The sequence below is a fragment of the Gorilla gorilla genome, chromosome 13 (genome assembly GCF_029281585.2).
Source record: "Gorilla gorilla gorilla isolate KB3781 chromosome 13, NHGRI_mGorGor1-v2.1_pri, whole genome shotgun sequence".
NCBI classification, from domain to species: domain Eukaryota; kingdom Metazoa; phylum Chordata; class Mammalia; order Primates; family Hominidae; genus Gorilla; species Gorilla gorilla.
In genome coordinates, this window is record NC_073237.2 from 73,086,746 (window position 1) to 73,112,617 (window position 25,872).

The following is a 25,872-nucleotide window of genomic DNA, read 5'->3' on the forward strand; positions in this document are numbered from 1 at the left end:
GGTCTCGAACTCCTGACCTAGTGATCCACCCGCCTTGGCCTCCCAAAGTGCTGGGATTACAGGCGTGAGCCACCGAGCCTGGCTTCCTCATTAATTTTTAAGAGTGGAAAGGGATCTAAGACCAAAACGTTTGAGAAGAACTATACTAATAAAATAATAAAAATGCCATGCATGGGCTTGTATATGAGTATATATGAGTAAGTACACACATATATATGTTATTTTTAATTGAAGTGAAATTTACATAACATAAAATTAACCATTTTAAAGTGAACAATTCAATGGAATTTAGTACATTCACAATATTGGACAACTACCACTCTATCTACTTCTTAAACGTTTTTATCATCTAAAAAGACACCCTATACATATTCTCCATTGCCCCAGCAACCACCAATTTACAATCCGTCTCTATAGATTTGCCTTTTCTGGACATTTCTTTTTTTTTTTTTTCCCCCCAAGATGGAGTCTCACTCTGTCACCCAGGCTGGAGTGCAGTGGCACGATCTTGGCTCACTGCAACCTCCACCTCCCAGGTTCAAGTGATTCTCCTGCCTCAGCCTCCCGAGTAGCTGGGACTACAGGCATGCACCACCATCCCCAGCTATTTTTTTGTATTTTTAGTAGAGACGAGGTTTCAGTACATTGGCCAGGCTGGTCTTGAACTCCTGACCTCGTGATCTGCCCGCCTCGGCCTCCCAAAGTGCTAGGATTACAGGTGTGAGCCACCGCACCTGGCCCTTTTCTGGGCATTTCATATAAAAGGAATTATACAATATGTAATCTTTCATGACTGGCTTCTTTCACTTTGCATAATGTTTTTGAGGTTCAGCAACATTGTACCATGTATCAGTATTTAATTTAATGTATTTATTTTTAATTTATTAATCTTCACCTATTCTTTCAAGGGTAAATGTGATTTCTGGTAAGAAAAATCTCTCTCTAATCTAATGTGGATATATGAGTATGTGTTCATAAGGTAATATTTTTCTCAAAGCATACATAGTATATTTACAGATTTCGTGTACAAATTTATTTTAGATTATAGGGTAAGTCCATGAAAAAATTATGAGGCAACTCCCCCAAATACTAAGGTAAACATTCACCTCATATATGATGATTATAATTACCATTCTCATCACCAAGCATCTAAAGTGCTTAGCTGTAAATGGTAGGAAATATTATTCATTTTGTAACATTTCCTAATAAAATATGTGTTTGCACACTGTATTAGGCCGTTCTTGCATTGCTATGAAAAAACACTTGAGACTGGTAAAGAAGTTTAATTGGCTCACATTTCTGCAGGCTGTACAGGAAGCATGATGCTGGCATCTGCTCAGCTTCTAGGGAGGCCTCAGGAAATTTCTAATCAAGGTGGAAGGCAAGGTGGGTGGAAAGCAAGCGGGGAGCAAAGCGTCTCACATGGTGGGAACAGGAGCAAGAGAGAGAGAGGGGAGGTGCTACAGACTTTAAAAGGACCGAATCTAATGAGAACACACTCACTATCACAGGAGCCGTACCAGGGGATGGTACTAAACCATTCATGAGAAATCTGCCCCCATGATCCAATCACTTCCCACCAGGCACCCCCTCCAACAATGGGGATTACAATTCCACATGAAATTGGTGGGGACACATATCCAAACCAGGTCACACATGGAGGTAATTTTTGTTTACTTGGGGTTTTTGGTTTAGAGGAAATGAGTAGTTTGGTACAGTGGGAAATAAAAATAATTTAGAGGCAGGAGGGCTGCAACCAAGCCCAGAGCTGCTCTTTATTAGGTATAGTACTTTCAGCAGCTCACTTCCTCTTTCAGGCCTCAGTTTTCTTTCTTTCAGGCCTCAATTTTCTCAACTAGGTGGTTGCCTTTCCAAGCTTTTGTATACGTGACTCCATTTACCAAGAATCATTCACATACCATCTTTGTGGTTTTTGCCCTGGCCATAGATCCCCTGTATTATTTGCTTACATTTTAGTTGACTCACTTTTACATATAGCAAAATTGTTTCACAAAAACTACATTGTCACTATTAAATACAGAAAGCCAGTGTCAGTTGCAAATAGAAAAAACCTCGAGTCGTCCAAGAATCCATCTTACTCCCCACAGTAAAAAAACATCGCACCTTTTGGGTTCAACCTTGAACAACCACTTTCATGAATTAATAAGCTGAGGGATTGATTACTTCTAGAAGTTAAGATTCATTATTTGTTCTCTCTACCTTGGAAAAGCTGGTAGAAATGTCTACAGCTTTGGATACCAAACTAACCATGTAGCACTTAGCAGAGCTTTGGGATAACAGATAAGTGACATTTAGCCTGGGGCTTGTTTTGAACAGGAGAAACTGGGTAAATTCAGGAAGCACAAAATTCTCCAAATAGTTACAATATGGCTCCTGAGTAGTTCAAACAATGGGACCACATTTCCATTATACTGCCTCTTGGACTCTTTGTAATGAGAGGAATTTCAGACACAAGGAGGCACTTGACTGACGCCTGACTCCCTTTTTCTTGGGTGCAGACGTTATTCCAGGAAAATACATCATCTTCTCTACTATTTATACTGTGGAGATTTGCAAACTGACAAAAGTGGCCCCACCCTTTATCTGTGCCCCTTCCATGTGACGTTGTTGCTCCTCTCATCAAGAGAAGTCTCTTTCTCCATCCCTTGAATCTAGACTTGCCTTGTTACTTGCTTTGGCCAATGGATGGGAGAGTGGCTCATAGAGTGTCTAAGAAAATTAAAACAGTATATGAGACATGCTTAGCCCAGTGCCTGGCACATAGTAAGTCCTGGTTAAATGGTAGCAATTATCACTGAGAGTGTGTATGCAATAAACAGCAAAGACTAGGAATGCCTTGTCTGTTCCAGGGGCTTTGGTCTCATGTTTGCTTCCCTCTCCCTTCTCTCCTCTCTCCATTTGCCTATTCTGGTTGGGCCCAGATGTAACCAGTTGATGGTTTATCCTGCTGAAAGGCTTGCACAAAGCACACTTGGGTTATAGTTCCTAAGGAAGTCGGGATTAACTGTTCCATCCCTGGTTTCACTGCAACCCAAATAACCCCACCCTAGAGCTAAGGAAATTTACAACATAATCGGGTGGGGGCTCGTTTAATCTAAAATATCCCTTCTGGGTAAATTTAAACCCACACTGAAGAACTAGAAAAATAGCCACAGTGTACTGAGTGTCATTGGCTAAGTGCTTCAAATGCATTTAATCTTCACAACAAACTTCTGAACCCCAAATATGGATTGTATATTATCCTCATATTTTAACAGATGAGAAAACTAAGACTTGGAGATGTAAATAACATGTCTGATTGACTAAGACTTAGAGATTAAATCATATGCCTTATTGGCCTAATAAACCAAGGACTTTATGTGCACAGTGCTGCAAGAAAAATACCTAAGAACTGATTCTTGTTCCCCAACTTTCCACTGCCAGTGATCTCTTTCATTTTCTCCTTTCTCTGTGGACTCCATGTCTTAAAAGTTTTTATTTCCCATTGAACGGCATTACTAGTTTTAAAATATTAAAATGGATCCCTGCATGGGAGATCTCAAAATCCTGGAGTCCCTAGTTTGGAACAGTTGAACTAACACTGCCTCCTTGTTTTGCAATTAAAGAAACAGGATTCCAGAAAAGGCCAGTTATTTGCTAAGGTAACACAGCTCCTACTTAGAAGGGAAAGCACTAAAGCCCACCTCTCATTATTCCCTGGAGCCATTACTTTTTCCATGACATATTTCTGCTTCTGGAACATGGCACCAGCCACAGGGACAATTTGGAACCTAACCACCAGTAAGAGGAAACAGAAACACAATCACTGAAGAGGTGTGTCCAGTCTTCACAGCAGCCAATCTGTGTGTGCCACACCTTTCACCATAGAGGTTATTTACCCAAAGGGAAGGAGTAAGGAGCTCCCCACTTTGAAACCATGCAGAATAAAGGGGGAAAAAATCAGATACATTTTTAAAGATAGATGAACTCTAAAGCAGATTTAAAATATGTGTAAAACTCATTCACATATTACTTGACTAGGCGGCTTCATATAAAGATATAATGGTGTGTGCTGAGAGGGACACCAAACTAGGCCATTCTTCCTTTCAATTTAGGGTTTGTTTTATAAGATGACATAATGCCTTCTAGCTTGGTGCTATAAAGGCTGAAAAAGTGAAAGAAAGTTTCATGCAATAAATGAGACAAGGTGAATTTGAGAGTCAGGTGAGATCTTGCCCAGGAAAAACTGGGGCTCAAGATCTCTCACCCCATTTCTAGGCACCCACTAGTCCTGATTACCTGGGTCTACCAGGACAGCTGAAAGGAAATAGGAAAGGGGAAGGAAAATAACCATTAATGTCTACAGAGCATCTACTTCCTACATGATAAATAGTGGACTAGGATTTAGAAGAAATGAACAGACTTACTCTTCAGAGCGGCAACCCCCGGTGATGGGCTGACTGTGTCAAAAGGCAGCAAAGCACGATAGCTATGCATGTAGACTTTGGAGTTCGACTGCTTGGGTTCAAAACCTGACTCCACCCCTTCCTGCCTTTGTGAGTATAGCTAGTTACTCACCCCTCTCTACCTCAGTTTCCCCATGTGCAAAATGGGGATGACAGTACCTACCAAATAGGGCTTTTATGAAAATAAAATTATTTAGTGAATATTTAAAGAATCTATGCAATGCAGCCGGGTGCGGCGGTTTACGCCTATAATCCCAGCACTTTGGGAGGCCAAGGTGGCCAGATCACGAGGTCAAGAGATCAAGACCATCCTGGCCAACATGGCGAAACCCTGTCTCTACTGAAAATACAAAAAAAAAAAAAAAAATTAGCTGGGCATGGTGGCACACACCTGTAGTCCCAGCTACTTGGGAGGCTGAGGCAGGAGAATCGCTTGAACCCAGGAGGCGGAGGTTGCAGTGACCTGAGATCGTGCCACTGCACTCTAGCCTGGCGACAGAGCGAGACTCCGTCTATATTAAAAAAAAAAAAAAAAAAAATTTATGCAATGCTCTTACACGTGATCATGATGAATAAATATTACATAGCATTACATTTATGAATAAACCAAGACCCAAAGAGGTTAAGGAACATACCCAAGTTCACACAGCTGAGAAGTAACTGAACTTGACATTCTAATTCCACGACCCTTGTTCTTTTCCTTTCACCTTAAGGCTCTCAGGCTCAGCTGATGGGATGTGAAACAAAAACAGTTGTCAGGCCAGAAGCCTCATTATGTTCACTAGTAAACACCCCACACAGCACTAACCTGCATAGCTTTACCCATTTCTACCAGGACTTGTCCCTTGAAGCCAAGCCACTGACTTCCGGACAGAAGCCTGAGGCCTCTCCTTTCTGCCCTTGCTTGGAATTTCCCAGCAAACCACACAACTTCCCCACCCAAACAAGCCCCAAATGCACTGTGTTCACCTAATAAACCAAGAACTTTATGTAACATATTTTAAAGGATTTTCACGCCACACAATGACTGAAGTGGGTGAACACACAACCTAAAAATTAATGTCTTTAAGAGAAATTGTGGCTAGTTTTTTCAAGAGGCCAGAAATTTAAGCCCCTACTTTCTGGGTTAATTTTGGTTTTATTTATTTATCTTAATAAATAAATCTTTAACTCAGGAACATAAATCTGATTGTCTACTGACTCTAAAACTGGTGGTTTGGGGATTCCCAATATGTTTTCCAGGGGTTGAGATATCACAGTAGTAGAAATCATCCTCATCATTAGAGCACTCACTCAAAAATTCTGATTATGTGCCAGACATAGTCTAAGAGCTTTACATATGCTGTCTAACTTTATCTTCAGAATCCCTTATGAAGGAGCATCTTTTGTTAGTCCCAATTTATATTTCTTATATTGGGAAGAAACTAAAGCACACAGAATTTAAAAGATCTTCCAGGCAGTCATATTCCATAAATGCTTCCCTGGTGACCTAAAGGAATTCACCTAGCTTCCCCAAACTCCTAACTTGGGACATAGATGCAGCCTGAAGTCATCCCAAATGAAAATAACCCCTGCTCAACCCTCATCTGAAGGCATAAGAGATGACTAAATAGCTACTGGAGATTTTCATTAATTGAAACTGTCCCCCAAATCTCCTATTTTTTAAGGTTTTTAATTGGTCACAATCTACCCATTGATATGGCCATCAACAGAATACAAGTGTGGTTCTGTTCAGTGTCCACCAGATGGTGAATGCTAGCTCTCACCACATAGCAGATTGCAATATTACTCCTAATTATTAACTTTCCTTCCTGTAAATGACAATAATCCGTCCCTGCACAGTGCCATAAAACTTTCAGTGCCTGCCCATGGGCAGAGTATACTTCCCACCCCACTGTTATTGGGCTTGGCCATGTAACTTGCTTGCTGTGGCTGATGAAGAGAAAGTGGAAGTGGCTCATTCCACTTCTGAGCAGAAGCTTTAAGAATGATTACTGGAGCCTACCAACTCCCTAACTCTCTTCTTCTACCCATGAGAGCAGCATATCCCAGACAGCTGTTGCTCCTTTTGCCTACATTCCAGAACGCAGAAGGCACTTGGAGCCACAGCTAACCCTCAGCAACTTGTAACATGAGCAGGAAATAAAACCTTTAATGCTGAAAGCCACCGACATTGGGGATTTTTGCTACCACGGCATAACCTAGTGAAAGACAGTTGATAAAGAACCGCACCTAAAATGATTCCTAAAACCTCTGTGATGCCTGCTGACCATCCCCAAGCTAAACAAAGTTCCACAAACCACTCCGGGCTCCCCACTATGTTAAGAGAAACAGAATTCTGTGTTAAGGGAAAAGGAATAGAAAAGCACAAAAGGGCAGTAGGAAATGAAGCATGAACCAAGAACACATCAGAGAAGCACAGTGACTAAGCAACAGCCATGAACGAAGGAAGAAAGGCATGAATAATAAAGGAGGACCATAAATAACTAAGCACCACATGGAACCACGCACCACTAACAATAGGGCCAGTGGGGACAAGAAAGCAAACGCGAAGGCCATCCAGTCACAAGGACTTCTGGGAAGATGGCATCAAATAAAGAGAAGAAACATTTTAAATAATTTAGATATGGCTGGGCGCGGTGGCTCACGCCTGTAATCCCAGCACCTTGGGAGGCCAAGGCAGGCAGATCACAGGGTCAAGAGATCAAGACCATCCTGGCCAACATGGTGAAACCTTGTCTTTACTAAAAATACAAAAATTAGCTGGGCGTGGTGGCGCAGGCCTGTAATCCCAGCTACTCAGGAGTCTGAGGCAGGAGAATTGCTTGAACCCGAAAGGTGGAGGTTGCAGTGAGCCGAGGTCGCACCACTGCACTTCAGCCTGGGTGACAGAGTGAGACTCCATCTCAATAATAATAATAATAACTATTATAATTATTATTATTTAGATAAAGAGAGAAAGAGACCAAAAGGTGTTGAGGGGAACTGTGAATGGTTTTGTCTTAAAAGAAAGAAAAGTTTCATTCCAACATTAAGTTTTCTGTAGGGCGAGTGGTGTGCTTTCCTCCTCCTGAGATCATTCAAGGAGCTCAGTCAAAAGCTCTGCACTCCCTAAAAGACTGCCAGTTCCTTCAGTTCTCTTCTACTTCTGCCTCCAGCCTGTTAATGTTTTTTGTTGTTGTTGTTGTTGTTGTTGTTGTTTTTGAGACGGAGTCGCGCTCTGTCACACAGGCTGAAGTGCAGTGGCATGATCTCCACTCACTTCAACCTCCGCCTCCCAGGTTCAAGCGATTCTCCTGCCTCAGCCTCTCAAGTAGCTGGAATTACAGGCATGTGTCACCACACCCAGCTAGTTTTTGTGTTTTTAGTAGAGACGGGGTTTCACCATGTTGGCCAGGCTGGTCTTGAACTCCTGAACTCCTGACCTTAGGTGATCCACCCACCTCAGCCTCCCAAAGTGCTAGGATTTCAGGCATGACCCCACTATGCCCGGTCGTTTTAATGTATTTATGGTCCTTCCTTGCTGCCAGGCACTGTGAAGTCACAAGGCCCTGTGTTTTGTATGAGAAAAGCATAAGAGATATGAAGAAATTTTAATACATATTAGAAATATGTATTGCATGCAGGGCCTGTTTTATGGGTCATTAGAACCCATGGCTCTCTGCATGGTGGCGTGACTGCAGGTTTTTTTTTTTTTTTTTTGAGACAGAGTTTAGGCTGGAGTGCAGTGGTATGATCTTGGCTCACTACAACCTCAACCTCCTAGGCTCAAGCAATCCTCTTGCCTCAGCCCCCCAAGTAGCTGAGACTACAGGTGCACACCACTAAGCCCAGCTACTTTTTGATTTTTAGTAGAAACGAGGTCTCGCTAAGTTGCCCTGGCTGGTCTCAAACTCCTGCGCTCCAGTGATCTTTCTGCCTCAGCCTCCCGAAGTGTTGGGATTACAGGTGTGACCCACCTCGTCTGGCCAAAAAGATTCTTTTTTCCTCCCAAACCAATGATCTTACCTGAAATACAGTAGCAACAGACGCGGCACATCAGGCGTCTCACCACAGTGTGATTGCAGCAAGGCCACACCTCCTCGGGGGGAAGCATACCACTTCCACTGCAGGGCACCTTCTCCCAGCTGTGCAGCCCCCTCAGATTCTAATGCACCGCTCCTGCCTCCTGGCTCATCAATGCTCTGGACACTCACTACTCAGATTTGTGGGCTCTGGGGGACAGCAGCATTGCCATCTCCTGAGAGCCTGTTAGAAGTGCAAAATCCCAGGTTCTACCCCAAAGTGTACTGAATCAGAGTCCGCCTTTCAGCGAGATTCCCAGGTGACTCCAATAGGCATTAAAGTTTAAATAGCGCTGCCGGAATGACCACTCTTCCTGAAGTAAGTATATTATGTCCCTGCAGTCTGTTGAAGTGGAAATATAAGCTAAGACTCTCAGGAATGGCATACTAGAAATTTAGCTCCAACATTCATTAGTTGTGTTCCCTAGAGCAAGTTACTTGACCTCTTTGAGCCTCAGTTTCCAGCTCTGCAAACTGGGCATAATGATGCCTGTCTCAGAGGATGATGGTGAAGGTCAAATAACGTATGTAGCTGCACAGGAAACACTGATAGATGTTAACTCCCTGGCATGCTGAGCAAGAGCAGGCTATGCTGAAGGAGGAGTGATAGGGATAAGAAGTGGTGTAAAGATATTTTGAGGAAATGGGGACAGGAGAGGAGACCCAGCATGGGATACCAGTCATGGTGAGATACTAGCTTAATTTGACTGCTCTTATCTGGCCCTCAATGCTTTCTGCTCTGTCTTTAAAATAAAGCAGAAGTATATTCAGAAAGGAGTTGGACAACTAAAAATTGGGGCATGCAAGGATTTACTTCCAGGACCCCCTGCCCCACAGCATGCTAATTATTTAGCAGGTGTGCATGATTTAACAACTATGCAGATCACATCAGTCTCTCAGAGTCAGTGATTCTACTCCCACCCAACAGTTACAAGGAAATATCATCCCAAGTCTATTTCCCTCGGCATATACTGAAGCCTCCCAACACGGGGTCTGTAAAGGAATTATCATACTGTATACAAATCATCCGATTAGACAATAGACTTCTCTAAAAAAAAAAAATCATATTAAGTTTTCAGGGCAAGTATCAACCCAAAATTCTCACTAATACAGAATTACAAGTCCAAACTAACCTTGACTTCCAGCTGCCTAGATTTTCTTTCAATTTGCGGTTTTCTTTATTCACCAGCGTGAATTAATCAAATGCTTAAGAAAGATTGGAAAACACAGGCAACCCAGGACCACTAACCAGAGGCCAATGCATCTGATGCATCTTCATCTTTGCGCATATTGGCTTTAGCAATCATGTTGCCTTTGTCATGCTATGGTGATACAAAAGATTGGTAGGGAGATCTATGTGTTTCTTAGAGTTTTGAAAGAGCGGAATTTAGCTTAAGTGATATCAAACTGCACTAAACGAAAATTACTCCCCATTGCATCAGTGTGGGATGCATTTAGGCTTTGGGGCAGTTAATGAATATGATCCAAATGAAGAAACAGCTGAGAATGGGGAGGTTGGAAGAGAGAATTTGACAGAATTACACCTGCTCTGCAGCAGGGAAAGAGTTGATGTTATAGGCAATTAAACTTCTTTCCCACATTACAGAGAACTCTCAGCTGAAATGACTATAAGTGACATCCAGTCACCTGTTGTCCCATTACAGGCATGTCAGGTGATGCCCACAGGCCCTCCAGAGACCCTGCCTCTCAGGTGCCTTCTTTCCATTACAGGTGACACTTAGTCTCCAGAGCCTGTTGGGCTCAGCATGTTTCCACCAGTGACACATTCATTAATCTCACAGTTGCATACTGTACATCAGAGTCCATCACACGAAACTCCAAAGCTTGATGGGTATGTTTTCCTGTGTCAAAGAAAAGTGGCTTCAGGATGAATAGATTTCACCGTTGAATAGCCTCCTCTCAGAAAAGTGCCCTGTATTTTCACTCGGACATTTTCTTTTATGTAGATGAATCCAAACCACTATGCTCTCAATGAGACCTTCAAACTATCTTTTGAAAACACAGATCAATTTTTCTTCGCACAGATGCTGGGAATTAGAAGACAGAGAATCTACGCCCACCTCTGCCACTTACTGGCTGTGTGTCTCTGGGCAAGGCTGGACTTAACCTCTCTGGCCTTGTTCTTTTCATTTGTGACATAAATATAATAACATGAACCCTCCCCAAGGTTAATCAAATGAGATCAAGTAGGTGACAACAGTTATGAAGGGCAACACTGTGCTCCGAGTGACCACACCGAGCAGAGCAGCAATAGCTTTACTGTTCCATAAGGCTCAATCTTTTTGAAATAATTGAGAGAGGAAGTGAAAAGACAAAGAGAAAGTAGCCCCCCAGCCAGATTCTACCTACTGGTCTCATTAGCAGAGTTGTAACTGGTGTGGCACAGTTTCTGTTACGCTTGTCTCAACTCAGCAGGCAGGCCACTTCAGGTTATTTGCTCAGATCCACAACGTATACCATCAGGACACCATTCTCCCTCATACCGCACAAATTCTCTAACGTGTCGGGGTGTAGACTTCAAGGTCAAGAGACCTCAAATCTATGTCTGACTCTGTCACAATGTACTGTGGGACTAGTTAACCTCTCTGAGTCTTGAAATTTGGGAAGAGTTCACCCAGAAGTCAATTTAAAAAGATGTATAAAGAAGCTTAAGAATATTAATATCTTTTTCCCTAATCATTGCATGCTGGAAAGCCAGTTTAAGGACATAATTCTAAACAGGAGAAAATGTTTTTAAGTGCAAAGATGTTTGTCGTAGTAATTAACAATAGCAAAAAGGAGGGAAAATGAAAAGGTTTAACCTCAGTAGGTCTTCTTTATTAAACTGTGTTCCATTATTTAAGATGTTGATTTTGAATACTATGTAATAACTTAGGAAAATAATAAATAATGTTAAGTAAAATAAAAATTGGAGTTGCAAGATATACAAATATCTTAAGTCCTGTGCACAAGGAAGAAAGACTAAGAAAACTACTTGCCAAACTATCACCAAGGGTCATGCTTCAATGAAAGTGGGTGATTTTATTTTTAGTTTTAATTTTTTCTTTTTATGGGTAATTTTTCAGCTTTCCTCTATTTGCCAAATATACCTTATTGCTTGTTTATTATTTTACAAAGAAACTGAGCCTGAAATATAATATGAGGAAACTGAAATAGATGTCTAAAGTCATGTGTTTCAATGCTAAAAATCTGTGATTAGGTTGGGCACAGTGGCTCACGCCTCTAATTTCAACATTTTGAGAGGCCTAGGCAGAAGGATCACTTGAGATCCTTCATGACAAAGAACATGACAAGAGTTCGAGACCAGCCTGGGCAACATAATGAGACCTCGTCTCTACAAAATAAAAAATAAAACGTTAGCCAAGGCTTGGTGGCACATGCCTGTAGTCGTAGCTACTTGGGAGGCTGAGGTGGGAGCATCGCTTGAGCCTACAAGTTCAAGGGTTCAGTGAGCCATGATCTTGCCACTGCACTCCAGCCTGCGTAACAGAAGGAGACCCTGGTTCTAAAAACAAAACAAACAACAATAACAAAAAACCCCTATGATTCTATAGTAGTTTCCAATGTAAAGGTCTGTGATTCTACAATTGTTAAAATAACTCACAGTTACACAACAAGAAATCGTAAATAAAAGATGATGGCCACAGAATGCTGTACTTAAACACAAGGAACCCTGATGGCTGTTTTCCACAGCCCTCCCTGAAGTGATGGGTCAGGGTGTACCCAGGGTGACATGGTGATCAGGGTGGCTGAATATAAATCCTGCTGAAAGCAGAAGTCCAACAAAGGGGCCAATTGTAACAAGTGTGGCTCAGTGTTTATGAGATTCATCAGAGCCATCTACGTAAATGCCAGCCTATGAAACCCTTTCTGTATGAATTGATTTGTACAGAGATGTTGCACTTGGTCAGGAGGCTATTTTGGCATGAAATAATTCCACAGAAGTGAGAAATACATTTGTTCCCCATAAGGCTCAAAGTGATCTAATGGCTTAGAGGGGTAATGAATTTTTCAAAACATTTTAAAAGCCAGCTCTGGGATGGCATTTTGATCTGCATCCACCACAGTGAGTTTATGTCTGGGTTTTCTGGAGACTGGAGCCAAGAGTAATGACACTTCAGGCCACAGTCCAGGGGTATCAGCCAAGTGGCAAGCACATGATCAGTCACAGGGCCACGGAAATTGCTTTGCTTCATGGATGGCTTTATTTTAGGGTCTTGCAAAGCAGATTCATAATTAAACAATAGAAGAAAGATTCACCTAGGGAATAAAATGTCTCCCTCTTGTTTATCTTTTTCTGTGACCTATATACATTTCTTAAGACCATGCTTGCAATTTGCCCACCATCTAAAGAGAAAAAACGAGTTCTCTCAATGATCTTGGTAAACACTCAAAAGATAAAACAAAACCTGAATCAAAGTTGTAAATTAATCCACAAGAATCGGCTAAAAGACTGCCCACCTTTCCTTACAAGAATCCAGTCCTCCAAAAGGAAGTAGCTCCAGAAGTCTCTTTATACTGTAGCCAATGAAGGATGAGAGAATCATACCCCATAGTTTGACCAGGAGGTGTCGCATGAAAAACAAATCAGCTTGCTAAGGGCCAAGGGACATATTTAACTGTAAAGAATCAAGAATGGGGGACAGAACAGGATTTGCCCCTTCTTGCCTCCTTGGAGAGACGACCAGGGACACTGCCTTCTCAGGGAGCAGCCAGGCACGTGTCCTGTCCTCTCAGACATACCCGTGGCAGGGAGCAGCTGATCTGTCCACATGCTGTGACATTTCTATCTTCTCAGAGCCAGGTGCCAGTCTGGCCAGCACCACTGACCACTTGTTACAGAAAATGTGTCTGAGGAATGCAAAGAGGATCAAAATGCTTCTGCCTCCAGGATGATCTTCTGCCTCTGCTTTTGCTGGAGAGGAGGAAGCCAGCATGCACTTTTCTCTTTTTGCACCCTTTCATTAATTTTCTGCAGCAAAAAAAAAAAAAAAGGACCAGCCAGGTACGGTGGCTCACACCTGTAATCCCAGCACTTTGGGAGGCTGAGGTGGGTGGATCACCTGAGGTCAGGAGTTCGAGATCAGCCTGTCCAACATGGTGAAACCCCGTCTCTGCTAAAGACACACACACAAAAATCAGCTGGGCGTGATGGCGCTTGCCTGTAATCCCAGCTACTCAGGAGGCTGAGGCAGGAGAATCTCTTGAACCAGGGAGGCAGAGGTTGCAGTGAGCCAAGATGGCTCCATTGCACTCCAGCCTAGCAACAGAGCAAGACTCCGTCTCAAAAAATAAAAAAAAGGGACCTCAATGAATGGGCTTCCTTAAGAGGGAGGAAAAAAAAGCCACTCATCCTAAAAGTCCTGTTTTTTCAACTGAGGGGAAGAAATAATTTCCATGGGTGGAAACTCTTCCATAAGAACCTTTCAAAGAATTGCAAGGCCATCAGCAGTCTTCTGGTCCCTCACGGGCTTTTCTCAGGGACCTTATTTTATACCTCTGTGGTCATTGCTGTGCCTCCTCTGGAGTCAAGAACCAGATTTAGTTCTCCACTGAGAATGGGAGTGGGGCGCCAGGCTGCTCACATCCTGTACGTGCTGAGGCCTATTTATGCCTCCCCACATCAGACTCACATTTTTGCACCATCACCTTCCATCCTGACTCATGATCACTTGTTATAAACCATGACGTTTCACATTTCTGGCTTCACTCAAGAACAAGGTCTCCTATGCAAGAGGCTTTGTCAGACAACCGAAGCCTACCCTGCAAGCCACAACTTCTTTTCTATTTTTTTCTATGTTAATTATCTGAGTGGGAAATTTTTCTGAAATCGCTTATGCACCACACCTTTCTTCTTAAACAGGACACTAAATTTAAATCATCTTTTCCCCTGATTCTTTAGGGTCATTACTATGAGCGTCAGATAGGTACTTTATGTCAGTGATGTTATGTCTGCCAAGGGCTGTGCAGATATTTGGGATTATTTACCTGACACCAAATGTAATGACACTTACTGGGGGCCCGGATCTGCCTTTATTTTTTATTTCATTTATTTATTTTTGAGACAGAGTCTAGCTCTGTCACCCAGGCTGGAGTGCAGTGGCACCATCTTGGCTCACTGCAACCTCTGCCTCCCGGGTTCAAGTGATTCTCCTGCCTCAGCCTCCTGAGTAGCTGGGACTACAGGTGTGTGCCACCACTAATTTTTGTATTTTTAGTAGAGATGGGGTTTCACCATGTTGGTCAGGCTGGTCTTGAATTCCTGGCCTCAAGATCTGCCCACCTCTGCCTCCCAAAGTGCTGGGATTATTGGCGTGAGCCACCACACCTGCCATCAGGTCTGCTTCTTATAGGTCCTGTTTGATTTTGGTTTTGTTTGTGTAGTTTCCCCATCGTAAGTCATCATCCATTACAGCCTCTGGCAGCCACCTCCCTTTCCATCATCCCCTTCTGAGAAAACCAGGTTGGTGAACACTGTGTCAAAGTGCATATTAAATAATAACCTCAATGATGGTAGCTAGCATTCATGTGTTTTGCTATGCTCCCAGCATTTCTGTGAATGATTTACAAGTATCATCTCGCAAATAGCCTCAGAGATTGCACTTAGGGAATTTTCCTGTGAGAAAAGAACTAACTGATGATAGGTTTTCAATAATCAACTTTAGTTGCCTTTGCCCAATTCCTAGTTTTGGGGTGACTTTGGGTTGGCTGATGTGCCAGGGAAGTGACCGTGGACATAAGAACTGTTGCACTTACAACGCATCCTGTCCTGAATTGTGGAAGGATGTTCATACTTGCTTCCTTCTTGAATCCTTTTATCGCTTTCTTTTCTCCTATTTCCCTTCCAGTTCTGCCTCCACCTTCCTTCTTTCCTTTCTTCCCCTTTCCTTCACTCCCGTGTGTATCGTGAGCATAATCAACAGTTTTCTGGGGCGCTGCTAAACCAGCAGACTGGAGAGCCAAAGTGGACTTGACACAACCGAGAGCTGTGTTCTAACCCTGGATCTTCTCCTGCCTAGACCCCCTGACATCGGTCAATCCATCAAAGTGATATTTAAGGCCACCAATAAGAGAGTGGCAACAGTGAAGAAACTACAAAACCAAATAACCTTGGTGGCAAATAAGAGGCATTTAAACTCTTTTAAAAATGCATTCTTGTTCCTAACATTTCACCAAATGATGCCCATAACATTTCTAATTACTCTAAAAGCTAATCACACACATTCTCCTCCCAATCGTTTATCAGTTAATTTTCTTTCAAATGGGCATGCAGTGAGAACAATCTCACAATGTGTTCAACCAAATCTCAGATGGCCTAACACCATGTTTTTCTCATAGCAGGATTTCAGTAACATTGGTTGATATTCTGTTGTCCAAAAGATTTTAACATAAAACAAGCAACACAGAAGAATGAACCCCTCTTGGGTCAGCGTGAACAATATATGTGCAATTTCACTAACTTACCACTCAGCCCTCCTATAAACTTGTCAAGCTGTTCACTTTTAATTTAACAAGAATGAAATGTTCCAGGAGATCTTGGGGGAAGAGGTGCTTATGGTATGAGGAAGAAGGTCCTAGAATTGAAGGCAGGTGATCTGGAAGCAAACTCCAGCTCTACTCTTTGTGGCTATGCAACCTTGGGCAAACCTCTTTTTTTTTTTTTTTTTTTTTTTGAGATGGAGTCTCGCTCTGTCATCCAGTCTGGAAGGAGTGCAGAGGCATGATCTCGGCTCACTGCAACCTCCACCTCCCTGGTTCAAGCAATTCCCCTGCCTCAGCCTCCCGAGTAGCTGGGATTATAGACGCACACCACCACGCCCAGTTAATTTTTTTGTATTTTTAGTAGAGACGGGGTTTCACCATGTTGGCTGGACTGGTCTGGAACTCCTGACCTCAGGCAATCTGCCTGCCTGGGCCTTCCAAAGTGCTAGGATTACAGGCATGAGCCACTGCACCTGGCCTGGGCAAACCTCTTAACCTCACTGAGCCTCAGTTTTGGCAACTGCAAAAGGAGATCAGTACCTACCTTACAAGACCATTGTGGGAGTTAAATCAAATTTTAAAAGTATCTCTTAGAGCTAAGACAGCTATTCCACAAATTCTAACTGAATTGCAAGACAGCTAAGAATTGTTCCTGTTTCTGTGAAATGTAAATAGGGCTTCCTGGCTCTTGTTTGCTGGTGGCCTTTTCATGTTTTTATTACTGTGCATGGAGATCATGTCCTCATCTCAGGGCATACACACATGCAGCAGCCCTGTGAGGCCAGTGCTACTATTGTTTTCATTTACAGATGATGAAACTGAGACCCGGGGAGGCTAAGAAACTAAGATTGTGTGACTAGCAAGTAAAAGTGGCGGGGTTAGGATTTGAAATCAGGCACTGGCTCCACATGATTAGCCACCCAGCTGTACTGCCTTTAGGGGGCAAGAAGTGGGAAGGAGGACAAAAGTCCTTCTAAGAGTCTCCTAAATCCACAACTCATACTCTAGGAAAATCTCCCAGGATCTGATTTAGGGCAGGCAGCCTCTGCCAGGGGCTGCCTCACAGTTCCCCATTTATGGGATCGGATATAAGAAAGTGTGGCTATTGCTGCTCTCAGGGAGGTCAGCAATCATCAAGGATGGGAACACAGACAATCTTTGGACTGTGTTGATGTTTCCTTTCAGCTACTTATTCTGAAGTCCCACACTATATTCTCCATTACTAAAAAAAGCTAATTCTCAAATTTGAGTAGATGAACCCTGAATTAGGCTAGACTGGTCACCAATATATACTCAAGATCATACATATTATTATAAGATGTATTTATTTATTCTTGACAGTAACCAAAAGGATAACCTACTTATAATAAAAGTGCATATACATTAAAGTAAAAAAATTAAAACAACTATAATGAGATTAAAACTAAGTAATAACAATTAAAAAAACAAAACAAAAAAAACCTTAGTTCAGAAATCCTAGGCTAAGAAAATGAAGCACCAACATAGCTTTAAGCTTCTAGGAAGCCAAAGCAAGAAATATCAAATGCATGGAGCCAAAGATATGCAATTTTCCTAGACATCATCAGTTCAAAAAGGATCTGGCATTACAGGCTAAAACAAATACCTGGGAAGGTCTGGTCACATCCAGGAGAGTTAGATGAAGTGGAAGACCATGATCATGCTCGACCACAAACAGTCCCACTGGTTGGACAAGAGGTCTGACTCAGGATCATGCATGGGTTTACCCCACACATGAGGTCTGCAGTGCCAGGGCTGGACAGGAAGTCTGGAATGCCTAATCTTTTCTCTCAAGGACTCTGAACAGCTTCCCTGCCAATCTCACTCATGATGTTAGCACTGGTCAAGGGGCAGCAAGAGACTAGGCTGGGCTGACTTGGTACAGTGGCTGGCCTTGGGGGAGCCCAACTTCTAGTCTTTGAGCCACATGGAGGAGAACCTATGGTTCCAAAGGTTCCACTGTTGGCTGATCTACCCAATGCAGTTTTGCAGAGGCTTTTAGTGCCCCATTCGTCTCCTCTGCCTCTCTCCACTCATGCTTTAGTTCAACCAATAGTTATAGATCCCAAGCAGTCATGCATAAAAATTAGATTTTTATTTTGTCTTAACACTTTGTATTAAGTACTTACTGTGTATGAAGTACAATATGGTGCTCCTTGACTTTAGTGTCCTTCACCTTCCTCTAGCAAACAAATATGGCTTCCTGCCTCCTGACAATAGCCTTTCTTCAGATTCAGACCTCCAAAAATCTAAACCTGGCCCTCTGTTTATTTATTTTTATCGAGCCACTACAAAGTGCCATGCTTTGTGCAGGACTCTTGCCTTTAGGGTTTATTAATTCTAAAAACACTCTTTGAGCATCAGGTACTGCACCAGAACCTGGAGATACAATGGTGAGCAAAATGATACAGACCCTGGTCCCTACTCTCACCAAACTGGCATTAATCGAACAAACATGCCCAATAGAGATATAATGACAAGTGGAAATAAGTGATCTAAAGAATTACCAAAATACCCGACTTAGACTCAAGAAGTAGGTGAGGGGGCTCACTTAGAAGAGTCTTTTCTTTGTCTAACCTAAGAGGCAGGAATTATTTAAGCCAAGGAGAGCTGGAGGAAAAGCCAGAAAGAAGCTGGATAGCAGATCAGGTCATACGAAAAGTGCGTCCATTCTCCTAAGAACAATGGAAAGTGATGAGGAGGTTTTAAGGGAGGGGTAGGAAAGGTGTGAAAGATGCTCTCAAAATGATCTCCCTGGAAGCAGGGTGAAAGCAGTTTGCCAGCCATTGTGGTCATCTGGGTGACTTAAGGATAAGGTGGGTTAGGGAAGAGATGAAGGAAAAGGAAGTTTTCAGCTGGAGAAACTGGATGAATCACAATGCCATTCACTAAGACAAGGAAGTACAGAAGAGGACGGGCTTGGAGGCAAGTGGAAAGACCCACCATTGTTCCAGGTTCTGTGCTAAGGGCTATGAATACATCATTTTGGCTTTGCAACAAACATGCAAAGTAGGCATCATTATTCCATTTTTCAGATTAAGAAACCAAAGCTGTGTTTATCAGCTTGATTATTCTAACCCAAACTTTGTGGGTCTGATTTTCCAGGGTGATCTAGAGCCCACTAGTCTCATAAGAGCTCTGAAGAAGAAAGACTTCCTTTCCCTGGAAACCAAAGTCCAAAGCCACAGGGCTCAGAAAGAAATGGATTTGGGACAATGCTAGAGATTTTGAGTATGCTAATTTGAGACCCCTAACAGGGTAGCCACGAATGACTGTGCAGGTTGTGTACTATACAAACTCAGAGGGCACTGTTCATATCACCCTCCATAGGAATGCTGCCTCCTGAATACATCAGCCCTCCCCAGTTTCCTTTCAAGAAGACTTCAAACTCCAGGACTCTCCCATAATCCCCAAGGTTCAAGAAAAATCAGTAACTAACGTTGCATCCCCTCTCTCTGGTCCCCTGATATTGTTTCCTCTTTTGCAGCCTTTATCCAGATCCAAGTATTCTTCCCTCATTCTTCTCACTGCTCAGGTAACATTCACGGAGGGGTAGGTTCCCTCTACCCCCTCCCTGGAGGAATAATGCCTCCATCACCAAGCCATTGCTTACAGGAGCTCCCCAGACCAGTTTACCAAACTCAAAATTATGTTAATATCTGCCCAAATAAATGTTACATAGAAACAAACTGGTTATACCAAAGCCATCAGCTGTTTACTTAGTTGACAAAATAGTCCCCAAATCACTGCCTAAAGGGTGACCTTGCTCACCTGATCCCATGTCCTCCAAGACCCAAGGTGCTGTCTGAATCACAAGGAGCACCTCTCTTCCTTTGAGACAGACTGATCCACTTGAAGATCTGTTTACACTAAAAAAGTATGGCTCTTCTCCAAAGGTCCCAGGACTGGGACAATCCGCAGCTGTTCATCTGAATGATCTGGCAGTGAGAAATGAAGCTAACTCCAGGACCAAAACAATCAAGGGTTCATTCCTCATCAGCCCCTAAGCAAGGGGTATCACATTCACAGGAAGTGCTTTGGATTCCTGAGTTTCCTGCTCATAAATGCTCTGGCAAGAGGCATGGTCTCAAGAGCACCTGCCCTGGTTTGCAATGGGGCAGGAGCTGATCCCATGGTCTCTGATCAGAATAAGCTCAGCTCCTGAAATGAAACAGCTCTACCAGCTTCTTCATCATTACTAGTCCTTACCACAGCAGCCCTTTAAAAGTTATGAAGCATTCACTTTAAATATCCTTTTTATTGATATGCACAACTTTCTTCCCATGCAAGAGGAAATCAGGAAGAATATATGCCTTCAATTTCCAATCAAGTTGATTATTCTGCAGACATGCTGCAGTCTTTCTTTCTTTTTAAAACCCCATCTCCTGTAATCACTCTAATGCAGTTGTTTATTTAGAGTTTTGAATGTACTTTCTTGTCCCTATGGCACATATCACAGAGTATGAGCTGACATTCAAGTCACCTAGAATTTTTCTTCTGTGGAAGTCCACATATCAACTAATACCTACTGCAGAAATGAGCCCTTCTTCCACAGCTGTCCCTGCTGAAGTAGCAGATGCATCCCCTGGACTGCAGTAGTGACTCTCTCCACCTTCTTGTTGAAAACAGCATTCCTGGGACACTGATGTGCCCTGTATCCTGCTGGTGACAGCTGACAACATCCCCACCCCCGCCACCCAAGGCTGGCTCCTGACCTACATCATAGGGCATGAGGGCTGTGGTGATCTCCACCCATTAACAGCTGCTTGAGTTGCATCACCTGGGGGGGTCTGGGCAGTGAGGGAGGCTCAGCAGCAGAGGCCCAGTGTGGGGAGCCTGGCTTCCTGCCAGCCAGAGCCCCAGAACTCTCTACCCATCCCCAGATGATTCCTCATGTACTTCATTTTTTCCCCCCAAACTTCATGGGAACATGGACCATTTACTGCCATGAGACTGTCCTTGTCCTGAATACTTTCCTGAGCTGACCACTATGAAGCTGAGGGTCATTTCCCAAATCACAGCATAGAGCAGGGAGCCCTCATTCCCTATACTCCTTCAACTTCTCTTACAATAGAAATGATGTAACTAAGAATAGAAAGCATGGCTAAAACTTAAGGACTGATCTGGAACTATAGGATTTGATTTCTGCAACTCTGAATGGGCAGGAGAAAAAAGAAAATACGTTTGCACTCTCATCTCTAGTTCTGGTAGTAAGTATCCAGACCAAAAATATGGCTGGGTTCTCACATCAAGGAAGTGATTTCAACTAGGAAGCGCCACTCTTTGATTACGATCTCAAGCTTGCGGGGCTTGCTCTCAGATTGCTTATCCTACTGTTATTATTGCTTTAACAATCCTCGTGTCAATTCCATATGTGTCATTCCTTGTTTGTCTAGAAGGGAGCATTTCTGGAGACTGCTTGGAAGAAGTAACTACCTCCCTAGCCGTGCCCCACCTCCAACCAAGTTTTTCACAAATATGCTCCAGCCCCCAGCCTGTCCTAACCAGGCAGAAGTCAGGCCCACATGAGAAGCATTTGAGCCCCGGGAGGAGGGATGCCTCTGAGGCCACACCTGGAGTTTACTTTTGCCATTTCTGATAAATACTGAGTATTCTCAGGAGGGAGGGAAAGGTATTAGAAAGGGAGATTTAGGGAAAAGGAGGATGGGATTATGTCAGTGAATCTGCCTCAATTTAAAGAGTAGTAGGACCAGACTGGGATTAAAAATAGAATTGAGAGTGATCTCCTAACTTCAACGGAAATCAGCTCCAAACTACCTGATAAAAATTCAAAATATCCTTTTCTTTCAAAGACTTCTGTTCAACCTAGGGGCCTGGCCTACAATAGCAGAGTTTCCTCTCTCCTTACAATGACAGATGAATAATAAATGTTCCCAGTCAGAAAAAAAGACACACAATTTTTCCAACATTTTGATTATTGGAGATTATATCTATGGCTAATAGCAATTCCATTTTGCAATTTAAAGTTCTTTTTGCCTATTGGAATTAGCTAGCCCCAATGATGATGAGGTTATGTTAGGACTTTGGAAGAGTCATTAACTATTTCAAACCATTAAAAAATATATATAATGCCCACAGAATAACAAAGCAATTAAGCCAAATAGGAAAAAAAAAAAACTAGTAATTAGGCTTTTTTGTTTGTTTGTTTAGGTATCATATAGCTAAACTTCTAAAGAAAAACATTTAAAACATAGCTCCTACATTCTAATTCTGGTCTAATAAGGCTTAAGTAAAAATCAGCATGGTAAATTTCTTCACCTTAAAATGTTTTCCAAAGGATTGGCTGAATTTTTTAAAATCTTACTATTTTATTTTATTTTATTTTATTTTTGAGACTGAGTCTCGCTCTGTTGCCCAGGCTGGAGTGCAGTGGCACAATCTCGACTCACTGCAACCTCCGCCTCCGAGGTTCAAGTGATTCTCCTGCCTCTGCCCCCCTAGTAGCTGTGATTACAGGCACACGCCACCATGCCTGGCTAATTTTTGTACTTTTAGTAGAGATGAGGTTTCACCATGTTGGCCAGGCTGGTTTCGAACTCCTGACCTCAGGTGATCCACCCGCCTCAGCCTCCCAAAGTGCTGGGATTACAGGCGTGAGCCACCACACCCGGCCAAATCTTACCTTTTTATTATAAATCAATTTCCCACAAGTGAATGACATTGACTTAATTCTTTTTCTCCAAGAAAAAGGTTATCTATCCTCTAAAGAAGAATGTTATCTACTACTATATTTGAGTGTCATACATTAAGTAAAAATCTTATTACCTAGAAAATGTAACTTCTCAGGAAAATATGACACTAAAAGTGACCAACACACCTTTGCTGCGGCTGGATGTGAAAGGTTAATCATGATTTCTAGAAGAAGCTTATTCCAGGAAACAATAAAATTAGCAGTAATTGTTCTGCCTAAGACATGAAACTGGTAACAATATTTCAAACAACCGCTTCTCTTTCCTGTCCTTTTTTTTAATGATGTAGAGCAATTGCTCGTCTAATGAAGGGACTCGGTAAATAAATTACAGATTACTTTCAACTCATTAGTCGGAAATAGGGAAATTTCCATTCCAGCCACTGCTCCTCAGAATTGAGACAAACCTCTTGCTCATATCAGACCCCACAGTCTAAATGTTTATTGTGAAAATATCGATAAATAAATGTTATGGGAGTGAAAAACAGATACAGCCCAGAACTCTGTGTTTGTCATTGATTACCATTTTCATACACACACACGCACAGTTGCCAAAACTTTCTTTCATTTTTGAACATTTCTCCTTCATTACTAGGTAAAGAACAGAACATGTACTCATACTATCAGAAATGCCAAATACTTAGTTGAGTTTCTGAAATTAGTATTTTCATCCATGTGCTCCAGTAAAACTATAAAAGGGTCAATAAACACAGAGATGATCACAAACTTCCTCAACTCTGAAATCTCCACAAACGTTCAACTCTCTGGGAGGTTTCAGGTAGAAAGTTTTATATAAGCACTTATCAACTTTAATGGTCTTTTACAAGATACTTACAGTTAGACCATTGTAAGGATCACACTTCCGTCTGCACTCTGAATGGTGGTTCAGGCATCTTTGGGCCCTCCCTTCCTGCACTGCCTTTGTTGTGCGAGGGTAAATGAGTTACAGTGATAACCCTGCAAATATCCTGCCTTGTGATTAAAACATTACCTTAATGCAGACTTTACATTTTGGCTTCTATGAAGGCTTAAAGGTTAAAGGCATCATAAATTATGCATTTCTTTCTATGCCAGGCCTGTAAAAGGTGCTTTTACAGTTCTTTAAAGATATTGCTTCTAAATGAGTACAGGCTTTTCTCTTCTTTTTTCTGCCAAAACAGAAACATTTCCATTATGTTTATTACTGCTGTGCTGGAGAGCCAAAACAGTTTGGAATTAAGAAACTGCTAGAGTCTGTTGTTTCAGAATGTGTAGCAACTGTTAACACACACAGTGGAGTTGCCCATTCACTGTTTGGACAGTGATATGGTAAACATGGGCTAACACACAGGTCTGCTCCCGGGGGAACGATGATCTGGTAAACTCCAGAACACCAACAGTTAGAGCTTTCCCCTTCTGCCTCCGCCCCAATTTACAGATGTGAACAGGAATTAGCGAGACACAAGACACACTAGAATATCCCTAACTCCTGCAGTGGAGCAAGCTCTATTCTGTGGATTCTCCAGTACCACACATGTCCTTGCTACCCAGCACCCTGACTTCCTCACTTTTGTCACCTCCAGCTGAAGTACAGTTCTAAGGGTCTCTTTTTTTCCTTTTACACTTACACGTAATGCATCTGCAGAAGGCTGGGCTCTTTATCTCAAGGAAGACCACACCCATTTATCCCTTAGCTTTCAGGAGCAAACTGCTGATTTAGGGACCGAAGCTGGACAGAAGCGATCCAACTTCAGCCAGGCCACAACCTCCTTCAGCTCTGTACCTCGTCTGGTTGCGGTGGAGGATTCTGGAGACAGATTGCCAGCTTTAAGAGCCAGAGTTCCTGAGATTTCTTCCAGGAGACAACCCGCACACCCTGATAACTCCGTGGCAAAGTTGTTTCTTTCTCCTCTGCTGCAACACCTTTTCCTCTCCACCTTTCCATTAGCATACGCGCGCGCGCACACACAGCTTTGCTCACTCAACTTACCAGTTTAGATTTGGCGCGTTGCAAAAATTCTTCCATGTCGTGGCTAGGGGTTTGGAACCCGGGTACTCGGAGGGGCGCAGTGGAAAATCTCGGCCCGAGGAAGAGAAGCGGAGTCCCGGGAAAGTGGCCCGCCGGGGCGCAGCGACCGACTGCTCCCTCCTGCCGCTCTGAGGCGGCTGCGGCGGAGGCTGTGCTTGCGCCCTCGACCGTCTCGCTCCAGGGCTCCCCGCCCCACCCCTCGCCCGGCCGCCGGCTCTGGGCACCCGACTCTGCCCTAATAAGGAAAGTGGGTGTGCCGCCCAGGAGCCCCGGGGCGCGCCGGGCACGCTCTCTGGCACGCGCCTCGGGCGCCGTGGCGCGTGGGCGGAGGTGCAGGGGTATGGCGAGGGGCTCCTCCGCCAATCGCAGGGCCGTGCTGCGGCCTCCTGACGTGGCGCGCCGAAAGCTGCTGCAACCATGGACAGCGCCCAGAAGTGCGAGCCAAGTGCAAGGGGCTGCTGCAGAGGGAGGCTCTGCCGCAGGCACCGCCGCGGTCAGCGGGGGAAGGTGGGAAGAGGGAGACGGGTCCCAGGAGAGCCCCCGCCTCGCCCAGCGCCTCACTGGCTGGCTGGCGCGTTACGGAGCACTCCGGCGTTCACTTAATGATCTGGTCGGCTGGCCTGGCCGGGGGAGGCACTCAGCTAGATTGGCGTGGGAGGGACGAGGAGAGAAAGAGGGGAGTTACTGCTGAGCTAAAAGCAGTACGACCTTGATGGATAATAATCAGAAGAGCAGGCTAGGAGGTTGGGCGAGGCTGCGTCTTTCCTCCCTACCATGAAAACATGCCCACACAACAATGGGTATCCACAGTTCACCCCAACTAGGTGCCCTTATGTCAGCCCTGGGACTAATGCGTAGATACATCCTTCTGCAGTTCCCATCCACTGACATGTACCCTCAGGGAAAGCTGGGGCAATAGAACCTTGCTAAGGTGAGGTGCAGTCTGCAGACCGGCAACATCAGCATCGCTGAGCTTATAGAAATGCAGAATCTCAGTCCCCTGCTCCTACTTACCAAATCAGAATCTGTGTGTTTCTATGAGACCCTCAGATGATTTCTATGCTTGTTAAAGTTTAAGAAGTACTACAATGAACAATTGAACTT

General features: G+C 43.4%; 1 protein-coding gene across 9 annotated transcripts in view; it reads right to left on the reverse strand.

Moving 5' to 3' along the window:
• Positions 1 to 25,076, reverse strand: part of PRUNE2 (prune homolog 2 with BCH domain) — a 292,041-nt gene extending 266,965 nt beyond the window's left edge. For all 9 annotated transcript variants that reach the window (XM_055351078.2, XM_019033860.4, XM_063696471.1 and 6 more), the window contains exon 1: positions 24,730 to 25,076. In XM_055351078.2, the coding sequence (XP_055207053.2) occupies positions 24,730 to 24,765 (36 nt within the window). In that variant the 5' untranslated portion in view covers positions 24,766 to 25,076. The remainder of the gene's footprint in view (positions 1 to 24,729) is intronic.
• Positions 25,077 to 25,872: the final 796 nt, after the last annotated feature.